Source organism: Syngnathus acus, chromosome 17 (assembly GCF_901709675.1).
Source record: "Syngnathus acus chromosome 17, fSynAcu1.2, whole genome shotgun sequence".
In the NCBI taxonomy this organism is placed as follows: Eukaryota; Metazoa; Chordata; class Actinopteri; order Syngnathiformes; family Syngnathidae; genus Syngnathus; species Syngnathus acus.
Genome location: NC_051102.1, coordinates 5,056,177 through 5,074,922, shown reverse-complemented (window position 1 = coordinate 5,074,922; position 18,746 = coordinate 5,056,177). Strand labels below are relative to the sequence as shown.

Here is an 18,746-nt window from a genome sequence, read left to right as displayed (position 1 = left end):
TTCATGACATTTGACCTAAGGCACAACAGGAAAGAGTCTCAAGCTTGCCTCGGTCGGTCTCATTTGAAGAGGCGTTTTCAAACAGGACACATTTCAAAATAAGACTTGCCCTTCCACTCATTTTGGTTTAAATGCTTAGTTATGACAAAAAAGCACAACACAAAAAAGAATACAGTAACTTAAGGCTTTACAAGTAAATATCGAAACAATACGAAATTGCTGTTGCATAAAAAAAGCCTATAGGGCATAATTGCCACTGGGTGGTGCTGTTACTCACTGGCGATATTTTTTTCTAAGCTGCAAAATTTGTACATATGGATGAAGGCAAGATATAGCGCTTCATATGGATGAAGGCAAGATATAGCGCTTCATTTATACATGTTTGTTATGAATTAAAAAAAAAGTCACCTTTAAAACAACTCGTTGATTTCGTAGGGTTGTGTTCACTCCTTTCAGCAGAACAACTTTCCAAACAAGCAATGCCATGCCAAATAAACAGCAGATAAAGCCAGTGAAACTTAAGAAACTTAAGAAACACAACAGAAAAATAATACAAGTTTGAAAGAGGTGGGGGGGGGCAGGGTTAGGGTCATTTTCCAAGAAACCAGGCCAAAATATCCTCAATGACCACCATTGTCATATCAAACTTTTACAATCCCTGAATTATGCCTCTTCTATCTAATCCAGTGGTTTTTAACCTGGGTGCGATCGAACCCTAGGGGTTCGGTGAGTCAGTCTCAGGGGTTCGGCAGAGCCTCCACTGTGGAGGTCCGAACACACCTGATTTATCATGTAAATTTGTGATGACTCATATCTGAACTGGTCTCACAAAGTCAACAGCAGAAGTCACACTGATTTGTAGGTACGTAATTTGTTGTGAGTTCATGCATTGTGTTGGTTTTGTTCTTTGAACAAGGCAATGTTCATCCACGGCTCATTTTGTGCACCAGTAAAAAACATCTATGTCTTGAATTTGAATTTTTTTTTTGTAATTTTTCGCTAAAGAGGGGTTCGGTGAATGCGCATATGAGACTGGCGGAGTTCGGTACCTCCAACAAGGTTAAGAACCATTGATCTAGTCCAAGCATTTGTCCCGGAAAGGTTCATCTCAATTTGGCCCTTTTGCGTGGATGGCAGACATGGTAAAGAAACAGACGACGACACAATGCAGCCACATGATGTCGCTGTGCAGTCACAAAAAAGGACACGTGGCCATCATAAATAGTGAGAGCTTGCCTCAAAGTCAAGCTCTGCTTTGCCGCTGCACGCTAAAGCTAACAAAAGGAAGCAAGCCAATTGCAGCGTTAGAGCTGATGAGGCTTCTGGTGGCCGTCCTCGCTCAGCTCATACCTGCGGGTTACAAACATTTGTGTCAGCAATGACAATGATTTTCACTAGGTGGCGCTATAAGAGAAGCACCACGTCTTCAGGTGGTGACTATTGCCAAGTTTGAAAAAGGCCAACTGACCACTGCGTCCATCCCTTGGCGGCATCTTCGGGGCCCAATTTGATCAGAACCTGCCGGACAAAAGGGCGCTTTGGTCAGCGTGCCCTGCCTTTTTTGCTCTCTTGCAAATGAAAAGCGTACCTTCCCCAGCAGACCCTTGTGTCTGGAGAGCAGCCCTCCGCTGTTCTTGACAGCCACGTCCAGAACCCTCCTATGGAGCTCCACCAGGGACACGTTGAACTCGAAGCTGATCACATTAACAGAAAAAAGTTTTTGTTTCCGTTGCCTTCCGTGACTTGATTTGCTACTCACGTCTGATCATAGACGGGGTTGAGCGTTTTCTTGAAGGTGTGAGTTTTTCTCCTTCCCGAGCGTCTCTTGTCAGGAAGCAAGTAGAGGCGCACGTACGGGTCGGACCCGTGGTCGCTGAACGTGATCAGGTTCCTGAGCACGAGCCGAGACCAGGACGAGCAGAGGGGAGAAAAAAAGAATTAAGAGGGGGAAGAGTTGTTGAAGCCCGTGCGTGTGAGTCACCTGCAGCCGTGGACCACCACCACTAGCTTGTTCCTTTGGGAGCTATGTCTCAGCGTCAGCTGGATCTCCCCCAGCGGAAAGTAGCTGGGACCAGAGCCACTAAAAGACAGTTTCACATTGCAGTGTTGGAAGGCCACGGCAAGACATTTCAAAGGGGGGCCTACTTCTGCATCTGCTGGAGTCTCTGCTGCAGCTCCTGAGCGGCGTAGGGGTTGGAAATATCCGAGGCGATGCTGGGCGTAGTCTCCTTGTCCCCCTCCAGAAAGTGTTGCGATTCCAAGATGGCCGCCTGCGACGCACTGCGGCCATGCTCGGCAAGCGTGCCACCCTCCTGTGCCTCCCGCTGCCGCCGCCGCAGAGCCGCCTCAGACACCGATTGAGAGCGCAGGATGTCTCTCGCGCTGTCCGGCGACACGGGGTCGACCGACGAGGCCCGGTTGCGCTCAGCGCCCGAGGACGCAGCGGCGGCGTCATCTCTGCCCAGGTGCAGCACCTAAAAGCGGGCGTGGCCTGAGCTTTGCTTTTGCTGAGGTCAGCAGCGTTCCCTACCCGCAGCGCTATCTTCATCTTGAGGGTGCAACTTGGTCCCATGCTGCGCAAAGGAAACTGCTGGTTGAGCGTCATGTCTTCGGCCTCCAGCAGGTGGCTCAGCGGCAGAACCAGCGTGCCCAGGCTGCAGTCGTCGTGTTTGGCGTCCTTCACCTGAACATCGCAACGCACGTGAGGGGAGGGGTGCATGCCTTGCCTTGGCTGAAAAGAGCAGCTTTGGGTACCTCCACCTCCAGGTCTTGAATCCTGGGGTTGTGGATTAGGAAGGAGAAAGCTTCTTCCCAAACCGGCTCGTGGGTCTTGTAGCGCGTCTGCCGAGCGCAGGCCAGAAGGAAAAAAAGAAAAGAAAAAAGAATCCAGTCTGTTCACTATCCATGGCACGTATTAATTGAATTTAACTTTTGTCAAACGTGTTTGCTTGATGTGGGCTGAGGGGAAAATACTTTTCTCACCTTGCTCTCGTGGGACTTGGGAGCCACTTTGAGCTCGACAAACGGACTTGGGTCGCTGGTCACTTTCTTCCCGGCCTACGCGGCGTGACCGGAAATGAGGACACACACACAGAGAGACAAGGAAGGCGCTCCATGAGTGACTGTCCCCCATGAGCAGCAAGAAGGAAACGCTGTGTCAGGACGACTTGGCCGAGCCGTAACCAGCTTGAGATTTTTTTCCACTCAGAAACGGACACAAATGAACTGAGTGCAAATGCCACTCATCCGTTCCAACATAAAAATAGAATGTTGAAATATTGTACGACACACATAATTGACGGCCATTCGAAATGCATTGGAGGAAAAAAACATCTTCCAAACTCTTGAATGCATTTTGCACAAAAACAGGTTTGTGTCACAACATTAAAAATCAATGTCAGTAAATTTGTGCCATGCCACAGCGCTTATTTATGTGACGTGGATACAACAAAAAAACGAGACCCTAACCCGCCACACGCGGCCGACGATGAGGCGCTCCAACCCAACAAATGTGCCCAATTGGCTCACCCGTGGCCATTTTCTGTTGCATTTCCTTTTCAAAAGCGGCAATCAAAGAAGGTGGCCCTCATTTTTGGAGCAGGGTTTGCGTGCACGGGCGGACGGACTCACCGGCAGGTTGCGGGCCGAGTCCAAGAAGACAACGAGCAGCGCAGAGGAGAGGCCGTCGTTGGTTTTGCTGCGGTCGGCGCGGATGTCGGCCAGAACCTGAGAATCCAAGGAGGATGTGACATCGGAACAGGAGGAAGGCGGTCTTAGATACCCCTCCCTGCACCTCACCTGGTCCAGCTTGTCAGGTGTGGCTAGCAGTGACAGCCACTCCAGCTTCATGTGCAACTTGCCCGAAGCCACGTCATCCAGACTGAACCACTGAAAGGCAGCAAATATGAATCGCTCTTTGCATAAGATAAAGAAGGCCAGCCTGCGTGAATGGAACTTGCCTCCGCTCCCCCCCACTCACCTCGTCCACTTTTTGCTCTTTGGCAAGCTCGCCCAGGTCGATGGTGACGCTGGAAGGACGACAACAACAACTCACTACACACAAACAGGCCGTGCCACCGTTGAGGTGGTGGCGGTCTTGTGTTGTCTTGCTGGGTGAACGTGGCCTTCTTGTCGTCTAGTATTCCGCCAGCCGCGTCTGCATGTGTTGCTATTGCGAGACGCACCTTCCCAGCACGTCGTCCTTGTCCGTGTCTTCGTCATACAACTGGACCTCCACATTTTGTCCCTCGGGGTCCATGACCTCAGCCTGCCACACGACGGGATCGTCAGCGCGGCGCAGAGGCTCGGTTGCTCCGAGCGCACGGAGCCTCCTCACCTCGAAGACGGCATTCCACTTGGGGTTGACCGTATCGTGGATGACTTTGCTCTGGAAGAGCTGTTTTCCCACCCGGATGATCCCATAAGGGTCCGACTTGCCCTTGATGAGGCCGCCCAGGAACTTGTCCTTGCCCAGAAGGTCCTGGGCCTCCATGAAATGGATGCGCAGGATGCCCTGAGGGCCGCACGGGCTTAACGTGTGCAAGGGCAGAAAAGAAGAGGAAGAAGCCTGAAACGTGCGTGTTCATACCTTGGGCACAGGGAAGAGGAGGCTCTCCAGCTGAGCTTGGCCCACCAGAGGGATGGTGATGCGGTTGGGCAGCACCAGGAAGCTGTAGATGATGTCCTGGATCAGGTTGTCGCACAAAGCGCTGAGGGCGAGAAGAAGGGCGGAGCGCACTTCAACAACACAATCGAACACCGGACGACGCCATTTCTGGAGAGATCACGCGTAAATGTTAATCTGGTGAGGCCGAAAGTCTGCGGAAGGAGACGGAAGCATATAAAAAGCTTACAAATGTGTTCATTGTCTCTATGTGGCCTTGACTGAAAACAAAATGGAAAAAAATGATTGAAAAGACTTTTGCGATTTCAATGCTTCGTAAATTCAATAAGGAAGTCAATCCAATGCCTAAATCATGCAGTTTTGCCACAACTGTCCACTAGAGGGCGATGTGCTCAGCATAAAACCTCAAATTAACTCAACTGATGCTTTCAGTTTCCTGAAGATGTTAACTTTCTGGCTAAAAAACGAGATAACAAAGAGCGACGCCTTTTCTTGACTAATGCGCTCTACCCAATGCAACCACACACTACTGGTACTGTGTGCCTTGTGCCTTACATTTCGTGTTCTCATTGTTCGTGATACGTTTGTGTATCACTGATTTCAATCATTAAAAAATAAATAAATAAGCTTTCCGTTTCCTGCAAGTGTACTCCGCGCTCGTAAAAATTATTTTCACTGTGACCGTGCACGCGCACCCGCAGATGGCATGTTTGGTTATACTGCAATATTTCTATGGTAGGTGTGTAAAGTTGGCAAAATACCCACATTGAAACCCGCGCATGCACGCACACACACAGGCAGGCAGGCAGGGTATGAAAGCGAACAGGGTGGGGGAAGACGTGAAGGTGACAACTTAGCACTTGATTGTACACGCACAGAGCTGCACACACACCCACGCAAACAGAAAATGAAAAGTGCACTTCACTCATGCGTATGCAGACAACTTCAGACTCTTTGATTCACTTACTGACACACACACGCACGCACGCGCACACACGCACACACAATCTCAGCTCAGGCTTTTCACTCCCACAGGCCAAGTCTGAAAGTGAAAAGGGCGTGGTCAGGCATTCGACAACACACAAACCCGTCGAACAAGGACGGCGACATTTGCAAAGGCGGAGGGGAGGGTCCGGCCCAGCCAGTTTGTGTGTGATGGAACCAAACAGGAAGTGAGCGGGAAGTGCCGCTCACATCCTCTCGGCCTTTTATTTAGTCAAGAAGCCCCAAATTGTTGTTATAAATCTGCTGCCGCCACGCCCGCTCGTGACCGATTAAAAGGCTTCCAAGATCTGACGCATGCTGAAAGAATTTTAAAACATCCGGAAAAAGGAGAAGTCAGACTCTTCTTGCACATGGAAGCCTTTTGAGCTTTTGGGACAACAAAGCAGTACGCGCACGCACATACACACACACACACACACACACACACACACACACACACACACACACACAGAGCATGGTGTCAACCGCTAACTCTGCCAAGAGCTAAACCAATTTAATCACGTCACGTACTTGAGCCCGGGAAGATCCAGCACGTTGGTCAGACCCGTCCAGTTGATGTCCAGAAACTGCAAGACAAAAAGGACAATTTGATTTCCTTCGTCTTGCACAGCATTCTTCAAGCGGGGTACGTAATGAAGTGGCCGGTGCGTTGCAGAGTGACAATGTCGCGTATGTGTGTGAGCATGTGTGTGTGCGTGTGCCTGCACGTGTGTGAGTGTTTGCGCGTATAAGCAGACATCACAAGGACGTTGCTGTGTGCATGTATGTACAACCATGTGTGTGCGTGCGCATGAACGTGTTTTAAAAAATGAAATGATAACATTTCTGTGTGAATGAGTCAAAGAGAGTCAGCAGCTCCAAGATTTGGCATGTCAGCAAAGCTGGAAAAGATCAGACAAGCTTGGTGCCAAAATTCTGGTACAGCTCCTTCAGTCCGCTGCATCAATGTTGTGGCAAAGTCAAATGAATCTAATTTGAATTTTCAATTTGTCGTCAAGAAAGAGCTCCAGTAATCAAAGCGCAGAATCGGTGCAGGAGACATCAATCCAAATATTTGCGATGCCAACCCAAAACACGCCGATGCATCATGGGAGTCCAAACGCTCACCGTTGCACACGCGCGCGCGCACAGAAACATTCCTAACACGCAGAACCCGATGACATCGCCAACACGGAAACTACACGCTGTACACTAAATGCTAAACATGAAATGCTAGACACAAAATATGCTAAATATGCTAACATAGGCAAAGTAGGAAATGCTAAAGGTGAAGAACCGAAGCGAGTTTAGAGACGTTTTCTTGCTTTGACTTTGACTGCCAAGGAGGAAAAATGCACAAGGAGCACAACAAAAAGAAGGAACATGAAGATGTGTGACGCCACTTACAGGTTTCTTGAGGAAGAAGACGGAGAGCGCACCAATGAGAGGCATGTCTCCCAGGAGGGGCTCCATCACCACACGCATCACTCCGTGAAGCTAAACACCAACCAGACAACGTTCACCTTCCATTAAATGCAAAACAAGTGACGATCACACACACAAAATGCAAACAGATCATGCTTAGTACTCAGCTTGTTGATGTTTTCAATGCAAATGAAGCCTGAATACAAAATGCTCCTCCACAACAGGAAATGCTACAACTCCGAGCGTGAATCGTGACCGAGTTGTTGGACTATTTGGTTTTTCCAAACATCTGTACAAAACGGTCACAACGACCCGTGGATCCGGTCCAAGTCAAGCAAACAACACTCTGGCCGCCGGCACGCTCGGCAAATGGCGGCCCGAATTGCCGATAACGAGTCGTTTATCGAGAAGCGATCTTGTCATCTGGCTCGAGTCAACGCGGCTGGCGCATTCCCGCTTGGTGTCAACGCTAAAAGGGGAGATGCGGTCGCCGTGACAACCGTCGCCGCCACATACCTGGATGCTCTTGATTCCCGCCCTGCAGTAGTACTTCTTGACGTCCACGTCGATCTCCGTGTTGCCCACAAAACTGCAACCATGACAGAGCAATGTTGTTGGAGTCCGGAATCATTTGAAAACAGAAGCGGATTGTCGAATGAGCACTTGCGACGGCGTCCTACCTGATCTGCATGTCCATGATGACCTGCCGCTTGTCTACGTTCTCCGTATACACTTTGACTCCATTCACCCTCAGCGGCTGCAAACAAACAAGTGGTGGAGGAAACGTGCCGGGCGAGCGACAAGGTGAGGGAGGGGCGACTGACCTTGTCGCCCATGTCGATCTTGGAGAAGCAGAAGGAGCTGAGATGCGGGTGGACCCCCTTGACCGCCGGTTCGATGCTCTCCCGGAACAACTTGTCCACAAACTGGCAGATGAACGGCCACATCTGCTTCACCGTCTGTGTCAGACGCCACCGCCGTCAGCGCCGCTGCTCTACGCTTTTGAGTGTCTTAGCGTAGCGACAATAACGCCAAGAAGAAGAAAGCGGGTCGCCCCTAGCAACTTCATCCGTCGGGCCAAGTTGGGGAGGGGGCAAAAAGCGAGTCTGTGCCTACCTTATTGAGCCACTCCACCCTCTCCACATCTGGATAGTGGACCTGCGAAGCATTTGAAAGCGCCACGTTAGCCAGCTGGCATCCAAAGACCCCACCCACAACTTTCAACAGGAAGCGTGTGACGAACGAGCGAGCCATCAACTTAAATCTGCCTCTTTTTCGGTGGCCTCTATTTCAGCGGCCTCTTTTTCGGGCCCTTTGGCCAGTTCTTTACGGAATTGTCTGACATGAAGACAAACACGCTTGGCTTAGTCTTGACATTCTTTGGGCTGTTGTTTCTTTTGAGTTGGGTTGTGCACGGTGACATGGACAAATAAATGAAAAGCTCTCGTGTGGTGCCTCATTGTGGCCTGGAACGTTAGAAAGAGGAGGATGACGATGACCAAGATGTTTTCCTGCAAGGTCAAGAAATGAGAAACCAAGACGAGTCCAGGCGCCGGCATCTATTTTTAATCGTGAGAGCGACATTGCCTGCCTTTGTATTGACATTGTGTCACATGATCATGCCGCAGCATCGCCGCCACCGCCGACCCCTTTTCATATTTGCTGAGCAAGACAAACGTTTTTTAACCGCTGGTTGGACACACATGCAATTGGGACGATTGAAAAGCGGAGCTTTCTCCACAAAACAACCCATCAATTCTCTGAAAATGTTAAATCCATCTCAGTATCAATCTTCCATCTATCCATCCACCCCAATAAATCAGGTGATGCTTTCAGGGACAGTCTGACATTGCAGCTTTCCTCAGTCGCCACCAAAAAACGGTGACTGCCCTCATCTGGCAATTGAGGATAGAAATTCATTCTTCCAATCATCCACCAATGAAATGGCGCTACACATGCAGGGCCAATCAAAAATCAGTTTCCGCATCCATTGATTTTTCCAAATGTTCTTGTTTCGTTAAATCCATCCAGACAGCAAAAAAAAAAAAAAACACACAATCAGGTGACGCCTTCATGGAAAGACTGAAATCACAGCTTTGCTCTCAGAGCAACAGAGGAACGGAGGTTCATATTATCTGTCGTTCTTTCCGAGTAATGAAATCAGGTGTTGCATTCGGGGACACTCTGACATGAGAGTTTTTGAGTGTCAACGCGCACTTCAATGCATCCATCTGCTCGTGCCAAGCTGTCCGAACTAGACAGCGATCAAATGTTGAGTGCGTCTGTGACAAAGCAGACCGCCATCCATCATCCGTCAAGAGAAACAAAACAAAGGTTAGAGAATGTGACATCTTGGACGATGGCGTCAGTCAGGGTGGCGCGCGTGAACTTTGAACCGTCTGCTATCAGCGCTGTCGCAATCGTTGGTGTCAGCGTGACACTGCGCTGGCCGGCCTTTTGCAAATTGCTTTGGAAAGAACCGGCAAGGATGTTGACAGGAAGTCAAGGTGGAACAAGTTAGCAGCATACTTTTTTGCCACTCCGCTCCAGACTGACTGAGAAACACCATTCTTGGATGGCTTCCATCTTTATGCAGCGCAACAAAATAAATGGCTGTGTGACTTTTCACGGCACGTGCTGGGTGTGGTGCAAGATCACCCTCGTATGGAAGGAAGTATGTATAGAGCGAAGGAGGGAGGGAGGGTGTCCTTCACAGATGCGCAAAGCTTCCTTGCCTATGCCAGCTACCAGATTCTGTGTCCTACATCTGGTTTGGAAGTGTGCAGACCCTCCCTCCCAAAGCATTTCAGTTGCCCATCCCCGATGACCCTGAGAAGGAAACCTTGCTGGCTGGATGGATGGAGACGGCCGCTTCCCTTGAGCAGGGCACTCGAGAGCCGGCTAACTTGAGTGACCCACCGCGCCCCCTTTATTGACTCACCCACGACGGCAGCTCGGCGGTGGGCGGCGTCCGCTTGACCACTTTGTCCTCCTGGTCCAGGAAGGCCAGGGCGTGGTTGATCCTGTAGTCCTTGCTGCCGTGAGCTCGCCTCCAGTAGAACAAGGCGGCCAGTCCGATCAGCACCCAGCTGAAGCTGAATTCCAAGTAGCCCAGGATGTAGATGGGCAAGATGGCGGCGAAGGTCTTGCCAAATTTCACCCACATCTCAGTGACGTCCGTCAGCGACGAGGGAGGCCCTTCGGCCGGCATCTGCTGCGGCAGGCTGGCGGAGGCCGAGACCGGGCCATCGGGCGTGGCGGCCGGCCGGGCCGCGCCTTCCGCCTTAGAGCCGACGCTGTTACTCATGTCCCCTCTGCGGTACCAAAAGAAGCGTTGAAATTGACGTTGGGAAACAACATGTTGGCCCATTTTCTGCCATGCTGCAGACCAGGCCAAGAACTGAACCGCAATCAAGTTAGGTTTGTGCATTTACATTTGCAATAACACCCAGATATTGCATAAAATCTTGAAGCATTTTTTATCTGACTTTTTATATTAAATCTTTGACTTTAGTGGCTCGTTTCGCCTTTATCTCTCTCGTACAGAAAATCATTCTGGTTGACAAAATACATATTTGTCTTTGAATAAAACAGCTTTTTTGGCTGAAGGAAATAGAACTTCATTTGCGTAACATTAAAACTTTTTTTCTCAAAGAATAGGAATTTGATACTGCAACATTAAGTCAAATGATATTCACTCGACATGTTTATTAGGATATAGTCCCACTTTTGTCAATCGTAAACGTGTCTTTAGCAGGATAACAGGCAAAATAATATCTGTTTTTGTATTTTTCTACTCCATTCATTAAAAGCTGACTTATAATGGTGTGATTCAAACTCATTACACAATCCTTTTTTTTAATGACAACTTTTCACCACTTTTGTTCCTGTCAATTTTTTTCTTGGAAAAGAGTTCATCGTCATAATATGGGGGTGGGGCTGTCATTAGGAGTCTTTTTGAAAAAAAAAAAAAAAAAAAAAATGCTGCCCAAAAAGTCTGGAAAACACCACAATTCTTGTGCATACTAGTTTTGAGTCATTACGTTCTCAAATGCATAATTTTTAAAAAGAAATACAGTGAGAAAACATGATTAGCTTTGTGGGATCAAAAGAATGCAAAATATTTTTCATAATTAGCCTGACGTCATTTGATTTGAATCGCCTTTCCAAACTCACCGAAAAACTTCTTAAACTACAGCGATTAGTCGCTCAACTAGCACAGGCGGGTAATTAAAATGAACCACAGGGAACGTGTTGCGCTTTTGTTGGATACGGCGCACATCCAACGCTTGACAACATTTTATTGTTTCTGCTCGTCACTTTCTAAGTGCAGTCAAGTGGTTTCGGGTTGCCGTTGATCGCAGGCGGACTTATCACGTTCGGATCGAATTTCAGCTTCCTAAACCCTCGTTTGTCACGTGCATGTATGCCGAACTAACCAACAGTGTCTATCAAATCAAAATTGTGGGTCGGTTTCAATCAACACAGGGCTTGTATTGACTAGAAGACGTATAGACGCTAAATCGGAAAAAATCTCAAGCGAGTGCGTCGTGACGTTCTTTCAATAAGTGACACGTAGAAAGGCTTTTTGCGCCGAAGCCGACCACCACCGGGGAAGGGGGGGGACAACTGCCGACAAAATAAATAAGCACGCAACACTCACCAGAATCCTCATGCGCTTGAAAACGACCTCAAATTGAGCAGCGACGACGCGCGGTGCTCCACATGCCGACCAGCTTCTCAGCTCATCACCGTGTACAGAAGCCGCTGCCGCTCGACCCGCCCGCCTCACTCAACTCAACTCAGCTCAGCTCAGCCCGGCAGGAAGCCGTCATCGCCGAGAAGAGGTTGGCCTCCACCTGTAGCGGAGCACTGGCGCGCCCTGGTGGCGAGAAGAATGAACAGCAGAGAGAGAGCGAGAGAGAGAGAGCGAGAGAGAGAGAGAGAGAGAGAGAGAGAGAGAGAGAGAGAGAGAGCGAGAGAGCATTGAAGCAGTAATATAATTTGAAAAAAATAATAATAATCCAGAAAAAACAACAACCAATCTCCAAATGTACTAAATTTAAACGAGAGGCAACGGAAAATGTTAGCATGCGCAACGAGCTGCATTTCGCTTTTATTTTGAAATCCGGAAGCAGCAAAAACAAAACAAACGCCTTGAGAGTCACACAATCATGCCGGTGGCCCGTGTATGAAACATACCTTTTCGAATGTCACCGGTCGCGTGATCTTCGAGTTCACCGGGTTCATTAAGTAAGTCAAGTGTGCGTTTTCCGTTGTTGGCGGCGATGAAGAGCTTGGCGGTATTGCACTCGCAGCTTGCGAGCATCATGGAGGCTCTGACCCGGGCCGCCGTGGCCGAAATGTGCCAGCTGGTGGACGACAGCTACGCCGTCGTCCAAATGGAGCTCACCCGCAGCCGCGAGGAGAACGACGAGCTCCGCAGGAAGCTGGAGCTCATGGAGACCATCATCGCCCGGGGCTGCTACGGCGGCGAGGGCGCAGCCGCCGTCTCGGGCGCTGGAAGCCCGGTGGGAGGCAACGACAAGCCTGACGAGGGTGAATTGAGTCGTACTCAAGTGGACAGAAACCACCAAAAACAACTCCACCAAGAACAATGCTTATTGTACTATTTAACTAGCTTATTACTACCAGTACTACTTTACTACCTCCCGTACCGCTCATACTACAACTACTGCTGGTACTCTTTCTACAAGGACCATGACGACATCAACCAAAACAACGACTTGTACCATGTTTGCTATTTCTACCACATGGCTATGACTACTTTTTTATAATACAAGCCAGCTCCTACTTCCACCGCGTCTCTTGCTATTGTTATTTCTGCACAGGTGTCAAACTCGCGATCAAAATGTACTTCCTTGGGGCGACTTTTTAATCATTTGAGTCGTGTCATCCAAAAATGACTTGTGACTGGTCTTGTCGAACAGTGCGTTTCCCATCATCGGGCCTGGCGGACAGGTCGCCGAATGGCTGCAACGGGCTGAGAGGACGACCGACGCCTTTGTCGTCAGCGCCGAGCGTAGAAGACACGCCCTCGGCTGCAGAGGTTCACGCACGCCCATTGAAAAACATTCAACATATCGTATCGTGTTTTTTTTTTTGTTCACCGCTACTTACCGTGCCATACCCTAAATCTGAAAATGCGTGCGGTTTTGTTGTCCCAGCAGGACACGTCGCACGCCGGTATCTTGAGGAGCATAGAGGACGTGTCTCCGGTCAAACAGGAAGTGGCAAGTGACGAGGACGATGCCAGCGAGCTGCTGCTTCTGGATGATGACGGTAAACATAGGAAAAAATGTGTTTTGTGCAAGCACTAACCTCGGCGTCCTCATGTGTTGTGTGAAGGAGCAGAACTGGCGCCTGAAGCCGGTCCCTCCGGAATGGTCGCCTCCAACTCATCAGCCGATTCTAGTCCTTGGGAACAAAATAATCACGCGGCACCTCGAGGTTCCCTTGGTTTTCCGGGCTCCGCGGGTCTTGCCAGAGACATCTCCTCAAATTTGGTCAGCGACGGCCAAATCCCACCGGTGAGGGAGAGCTCGGCCTATGTTTCGCAAGGTCCCGACCGGGCTGTGGCTTCACGCGGCCCCGGAGGGGGCGCCGGCGAGCTGGACCTGGGCTGTTCGTGGACCGATCGGAGCCTGGCCAGCATCATGGCCCTCCACCACCGCCCCGCATCCGACTTGAACACCGCTTTCCCTTTGGCTCTGGGCTTGGCGGTGTCCCGATTGGACGCTACGGACCGAAGCCGCTTGTGTGGCGACCGGCGTTTCGTTTGCCGCTACTGCGGCAAGTGGTTCTCGTCGGCGCGCAGCCTGGAGACACACGTGCGCGTCCACACGGGCGAACGGCCATACTGCTGTGGCCAGTGCGGAAAGCGCTTTACGCAATCGGGCCACCTGAAGACCCACCAGAGTGTTCACACGGGCGAGCGACCGTTTGCCTGCCACTGCTGCTCCAAGCGCTTTGCGGGCAAGCAGAACCTGAGGATCCACCTGCAGAAGCACCACCCCGGAGAGCAACAGGAAGGCTGAGCCCGGCCGGCCGGGCGACCATCATTTTTGACGTTTCAACTTTTGACCTCACCAAGAAGTTTCGTGAAGAACCGTGTGCGATTCTTTGTGCGCGGGCGCACCTTTCTCGAGCCATTCTTTAGGTTCTTATTCAATTTGATTGCAGTTCTTTTGCTGTGATTTGATTCAATTTCAAGTTGTTTAGTTTTCAATTCTCTAGGTTGCCATTTGTTTGAGGATTTTGCTTTTTTAGGTCTTGAGGACTTTTTAGAGTGTGATTCAATTCAATTTTGATTTAAACTCCTTGATGTAAATTTGGTAAGAAGTAAAGCGAGCGACGCATTTTGAAAGAATTGTTTTCATGCCTCGCTTAGCGTCGCCGTAGCTCAAAAGGGACGTGCCGGATTTATGAGCTCTGTTTGGATCAAAATTTAGAAAGAAATTTTTTTAATTCGTGGCTGTCTACCGTCGATCATTGGACACGTAAGTATGGCGCCGTGCACCACCTGCACCCTTATTCGAGAGATGTTGTCTCTGGTAGAGAGTTTTTAAATGCCCTACCGATATATATCAAAACTGCTACCTCAGTAGAAACATTTAAGACACATTTTTATGCCATGGCCTTGAATTAACCTGTGGTGGCCGATTCGGCTGGAGTGTGTGTTTTCGCCAGACAAATGATTCACCATGGAAAGACAAATATGAGCTTTTAATGTGCGTCTATAAAAGTAAAACTGGGAAGTGTTGGACACACACGTGTCACGCTTACATGTGACAATGATTATACTGTATTTTGATTGGCTGACAAATATAAATCATAAATAAAAGCAACATCATGCAGACACATTTCGGTGACAACACTCTTATAAAAATGAATGTTTTAGTAAATAAAACCACATTTGACCCTTCTTGCTCCACACAATAAAAAAAAATGCAAATGCACTCATGACCAAAGGCGAGAGAGATGTCACTGAGTTCATAAAGGCCTTGGAAAACCAGCATCAGGAAATTTGTTGAAAAACAATGTTTGGTCGCCATGGCGATGCCAACCGCATCATTTGTTGCTGGAGCAACCACGAGCGATGGATAAAAGGGCCACAAGTGTTTCCTCCGAATTGTCTCTTGTTCATTTGCTACGCTACTTTTTTTTTCTTTAAAGTGTCAGAGTGGATTTGTTGGGTCGTCGATATATAAATAAAAATAAATAGAAATCATGTGCGTGCGCATGCATTGGTGGAGTTGTGGTCTGCAAGGTCACTCATTGCGTGAAGTGATGTCCTGAAAGTTGAAGAAAAATATTAACTTACATTTCAAAATTTGTGTGATTTGTGGCCTTTTGGGTTTTCTTTTTACTTCAGTGCTTTCTTTAAAAACCTCGATTGCTTCCAGTAATCAGCTACTTAAAGATAACTGATGTACAACTTTTGAAACCATTAAAAAAAACGACATATGCCTATTCGTGCCTCTAGTAATGCCATTTTTACACCGATACTTTTTTATTTATTTACCTAATTATCTTTTCATTTTTTTAGAATTTATTAAATTTTTAATCAAATTTTTCCCATAGAGTGCATTTTTTTCCCAAGAGTGGCTACTTCAACATAATAATAATAATAATATGCTTTTCACTTTGCAAAAGCTTTTTTCAATCTTTTTTCTACTAGTTAATGTATTTTATTCCTTTTTTAATCTGTGAGTGACTCACCTCAGTCTTGGTACCTCTCCAATCCAGCCGAGGCCACCAGCTCACACCTGAATGCACAACAATGTGCGTCAAAAATGGACACCAAGCACGGAGCATTTGTTACGGATCGCAGTGTAACACTCACAGAGGCATGTCGTCGTCGTCGTAATCACGCAAACTGCTGCTGCGCTCCATACCGGACACCTAAATGAGAGCAAATGATCCGGTCACAACAGTACACAAGCAGCCTTGCTGTTATTGGGAAGAACTCATCTTCAATATGGAATAAAGGCAGCCAAAAGTTTACCCTGAGCCGAGCATCACGAAGACGGAGGCGACAAAGACCAAAGCGAGAAGGCTCATCAGCCTTAACCCTGAAATGCACCAGCAAAAACTATTTACATTTAACAGGTGTAAGAAAATGAAAATATGTACAAAAAGAGTTAAAGTTGTAATAATAACATAGAGCTAATAATTAATGAACAGAAAAACAATAAGTAAAATTGATCATGAAAAAAATGAAACATAAAAGAAAAGTAATTCAGGAAAGGTAAAAACAACATTCACAGCAACCATAAAAGTAACATCAAAAGAAAAGGCGATAACATTTAAAACGGTTATCATCATAATGGTGATTAAAGAGATGACCTGCACGGTGAGGCATGTCGGGCTGCCGGCAGGCGCTGGCGTAAAAGACGGAAGGAGGCGGGAACTCCGTGAGTTCACCTAGCGCCTGGTCAAAGCGCTTGCTTGATTGATATATTTCTGAGCAAATCTCCTCTTGGATCATCTGCTTGGAGCGCGGGGCGGCCTCTTTGTCAGGAGGAGGCGTCACTTCGCTCGGATCTAACATGACAACATGCCAAAAACATGCAACATGTCACTTTTCTGGATTCTGTCGCAAACGTCTAAGATGAACCACACGCTTCCACGACGGATGGCACATCTGCCTCACCGTTTGTACGCTTTGGATGGGAACCTCACCGTAAGTGAAGATGCTGCAGCAGTTGTCCGCTTGTCTTTGGCCGAGACCGGATTGGCTCTGCTCTTGAGGCCAAGTGAATCCTTCCTGCGGGGCCGCGTCTTGGTCCTGGTCATGGAGCAGATGCCGGTTGTCCTGCTCTATCTTTGGGTCCAGGTCCTGGTCCAGGTCCTGGCTTGTGCGGAAAACACCCCCAAACAGCCTGCTGTCCAGCCAGGTCTGGCAGCTCTTGCTGACGTCGCTCAGCAGGCGAGCCAGGGAGCCGCCCGCTTTACGTCGCCGTCTACGGAACACCCTGACAGAAGCGAAGCAACAGTGGCGCTTTCGTGACAACCACAAGTCATTCGTCACGCACCCAATGGGCGACAACAACTCGACAAATGACCAAAGCGCCACCCCGACGCATCTGCCGACCGAGCAATTGACCCGCCCCCCCACCTGAAAACGGTTTCCTTGTAGGACACGCTGGCAGCGCAGGGCGTCAACAACACCGTGCCGTCCTCATCCCACAGGAAGCTGTCGTCGGTCACAGTGTAGTAGCCGTTGGTGAGGAGGCGGGGCGAGCGGCGGCAGCAACGGGAATGGACGCCGGCCTCCGGCGTGGACCCCGCCGAGTAGCACACATACGATGAGTCGGGAGACAAAAGGGACACGTCCGGGCTGAGACAAACGTAAGCGCAAGTGGATATGAGTCACATCAGCTTGAATCAATGCAAATCAATTGCAAGTCAAGATGGCGCGCTTACCTCGGGTAGGTGGAGCTTGACCTGAGGCGTCGCTTGACTGGCGAACCTAAAGAGAAAACAAGCGTTAGCTCAAATTAGCATCGAGCCGATGATAACCACGAGGAAGAGGAGAAATCGATCGACATACTGGTGAACGCTCCGGAGAAGGAGAGCGACATTTCACTTCTTGGGACGAGCGAGGTGACGAGACCAAAGGATGGATGATGAGAGCGTCTTCACTTGCCGCTGCCGGTCGCGGTACCCAAAAAGAAAAACAAGCGTAAACTTCCCGGTGACTGGTTTTGCTAAAAGGCAAAGCAGAAGCGAGGTCATGTTCTGAACGTGGCAATTGTATGTCGACTGTCAAAGTTGCACCGGTTTCACTTCGATTTTTGTTTTCATGTGACAAGAGACACGCTGTACTCTGTGCTGTGTATCTGCGCGTGCTTGTGCTATTCCATCAAGCTGTCCAGATTAATATCATAGAATGAAAAATAACATTTTCATGTCATCAAAACGCTGCATCTTGGCGTTCTTTTCATTTCTGTTTGTCCGACCCCCGCCCGCCGGGCATCAGGAGTTTCCCAGCAAGCTTTGCGTCGAGGTGCTGATGTTGGAACTTAACGCGTCAAGGGAAGTGGGCAAAAAGCCACTCGAGGGAACGATAACTTTTTTTAAAATACATATACGCCAAACGTCTTATTAAAAATGTTAAGATCAACCGTTACACTTTAAAAATCTTGATATGACAGCTGCGTGCCTCACATATTTGCAAGATGAAGTCACGTTAGCTTCCGTTCGTGCACTTCTATGAAATAAAGTACTTGTTCAATAAAAGCATCCATTGGAACATGATCGCATTTTATTTGATGACAGTCGATCATTTTAAGTTGCTCTAAGTGCACATTGACCAAAAAGCCCTTTCCCATATTTTCGAATGTGTCCCGCAGCAACGCACAAAAGTGACTTTAGTCGACAGAGATACACCGTAAAACTCACGTGTCGACGATTGGCTGCCTTTCTAAATCCTGTTCCAGATTGCAAAGTCGTTTTGTGGAATCTTTTCGATATTTCAATGAAAAAAAAGACAACAAAAATGTGTTCCGTTCGACGTTCCTCTTCTGATAAGATGTAACGGATACCAGAGGCTGACTTTCAAAATAAAAGTATTTCCTGTCCACAGTTTTGAAGGAAAACAACGAAACGCAGGGGTGTCCAAACCTTTTGCAATGGGGCCAGATTTGGTTCGATGAAAATGTATAGGGACCGACCATTTGGACTGACA

The 18,746-nt window shown here is 48.5% G+C and overlaps 3 protein-coding genes across 4 annotated transcripts; 1 reads left to right on the top strand and 2 right to left on the bottom strand.

Annotated features, from left to right (window-relative positions):
• Positions 1-950: 950 nt before the first annotated feature.
• LOC119137525 (extended synaptotagmin-2-like) lies at positions 951-11,854 on the bottom strand. Its single transcript, XM_037276908.1, has 23 exons — positions 11,697-11,854; positions 9,975-10,347; positions 8,150-8,191; positions 7,858-7,992; positions 7,714-7,790; positions 7,550-7,622; positions 7,016-7,105; positions 6,140-6,195; positions 4,589-4,709; positions 4,337-4,513; positions 4,185-4,267; positions 3,980-4,028; positions 3,799-3,888; positions 3,631-3,726; positions 2,983-3,057; positions 2,755-2,841; positions 2,531-2,683; positions 2,146-2,474; positions 1,982-2,080; positions 1,760-1,891; positions 1,589-1,694; positions 1,469-1,518; positions 951-1,350 (listed from the first exon to the last, which is right to left on the bottom strand). Exons 2-23 carry the CDS (start codon positions 10,338-10,340, stop codon positions 1,305-1,307), a joined length of 2,532 nt encoding a protein of 843 aa, XP_037132803.1. The 5' UTR covers positions 10,341-10,347; positions 11,697-11,854; the 3' UTR covers positions 951-1,304.
• A 187-nt stretch (positions 11,855-12,041) lies between these two features.
• Positions 12,042-14,995, top strand: si:dkey-7l6.3 (gastrula zinc finger protein 5-1). Of its 2 annotated transcripts, none has more exons than XM_037276934.1 (4): positions 12,042-12,592; positions 12,985-13,103; positions 13,222-13,336; positions 13,403-14,995. In XM_037276934.1, exons 1-4 carry the CDS (start codon positions 12,322-12,324, stop codon positions 14,089-14,091), a joined length of 1,194 nt encoding a protein of 397 aa, XP_037132829.1. In that variant the 5' UTR covers positions 12,042-12,321; the 3' UTR covers positions 14,092-14,995. The 2 variants fall into 2 exon arrangements, with proteins under 2 accessions (XP_037132829.1, XP_037132830.1); XM_037276935.1 differs by having other exon boundaries at positions 12,043-12,592; positions 13,225-13,336.
• Positions 14,765-18,640, bottom strand: tmem71 (transmembrane protein 71). Its single transcript, XM_037276942.1, has 10 exons — positions 18,461-18,640; positions 17,610-17,707; positions 17,483-17,528; positions 17,175-17,396; positions 16,739-17,031; positions 16,403-16,600; positions 16,062-16,128; positions 15,900-15,958; positions 15,776-15,822; positions 14,765-15,348 (listed from the first exon to the last, which is right to left on the bottom strand). The coding sequence occupies exons 2-10, from the start codon at positions 17,638-17,640 to the stop codon at positions 15,325-15,327; spliced, it is 987 nt and encodes a 328-aa protein (XP_037132837.1). The 5' UTR covers positions 17,641-17,707; positions 18,461-18,640; the 3' UTR covers positions 14,765-15,324.
• Positions 18,641-18,746: the final 106 nt, after the last annotated feature.

Excerpts from the sequence above, each read along its gene's own strand:
- tmem71 (XM_037276942.1), bottom strand. The coding sequence starts at position 17,640 with ATGTCGCTCTCCTTCTCCGGAGCGTTCACCA. Across the intron at positions 17,529-17,609 it reads CTTCTCCGGAGCGTTCACCA|GTTCGCCAGTCAAGCGACGC; the intron begins GTATGTCGATCG and ends TTTTCTCTTTAG. Across the intron at positions 16,129-16,402 it reads CGACATGCCTCACCGTGCAG|GGTTAAGGCTGATGAGCCTT; the intron begins GTCATCTCTTTA and ends GGTGCATTTCAG.
- si:dkey-7l6.3 (XM_037276934.1), top strand. The coding sequence starts at position 12,322 with ATGAAGAGCTTGGCGGTATTGCACTCGCAGCTTGCGAGCATCATGGAG. Across the intron at positions 13,104-13,221 it reads ACACGCCCTCGGCTGCAGAG|CAGGACACGTCGCACGCCGG; the intron begins GTTCACGCACGC and ends TTGTTGTCCCAG. Across the intron at positions 13,337-13,402 it reads GCTGCTTCTGGATGATGACG|GAGCAGAACTGGCGCCTGAA; the intron begins GTAAACATAGGA and ends TGTTGTGTGAAG.
- LOC119137525 (XM_037276908.1), bottom strand. The coding sequence starts at position 10,340 with ATGAGTAACAGCGTCGGCTCTAAGGCGGAAGGCGCGGCCCGGCCGGCC. Across the intron at positions 7,623-7,713 it reads ATCATGGACATGCAGATCAG|TTTTGTGGGCAACACGGAGA; the intron begins GTAGGACGCCGT and ends TCATGGTTGCAG. Across the intron at positions 4,514-4,588 it reads TCCTCTTCCCTGTGCCCAAG|GGCATCCTGCGCATCCATTT; the intron begins GTATGAACACGC and ends TGCGGCCCTCAG.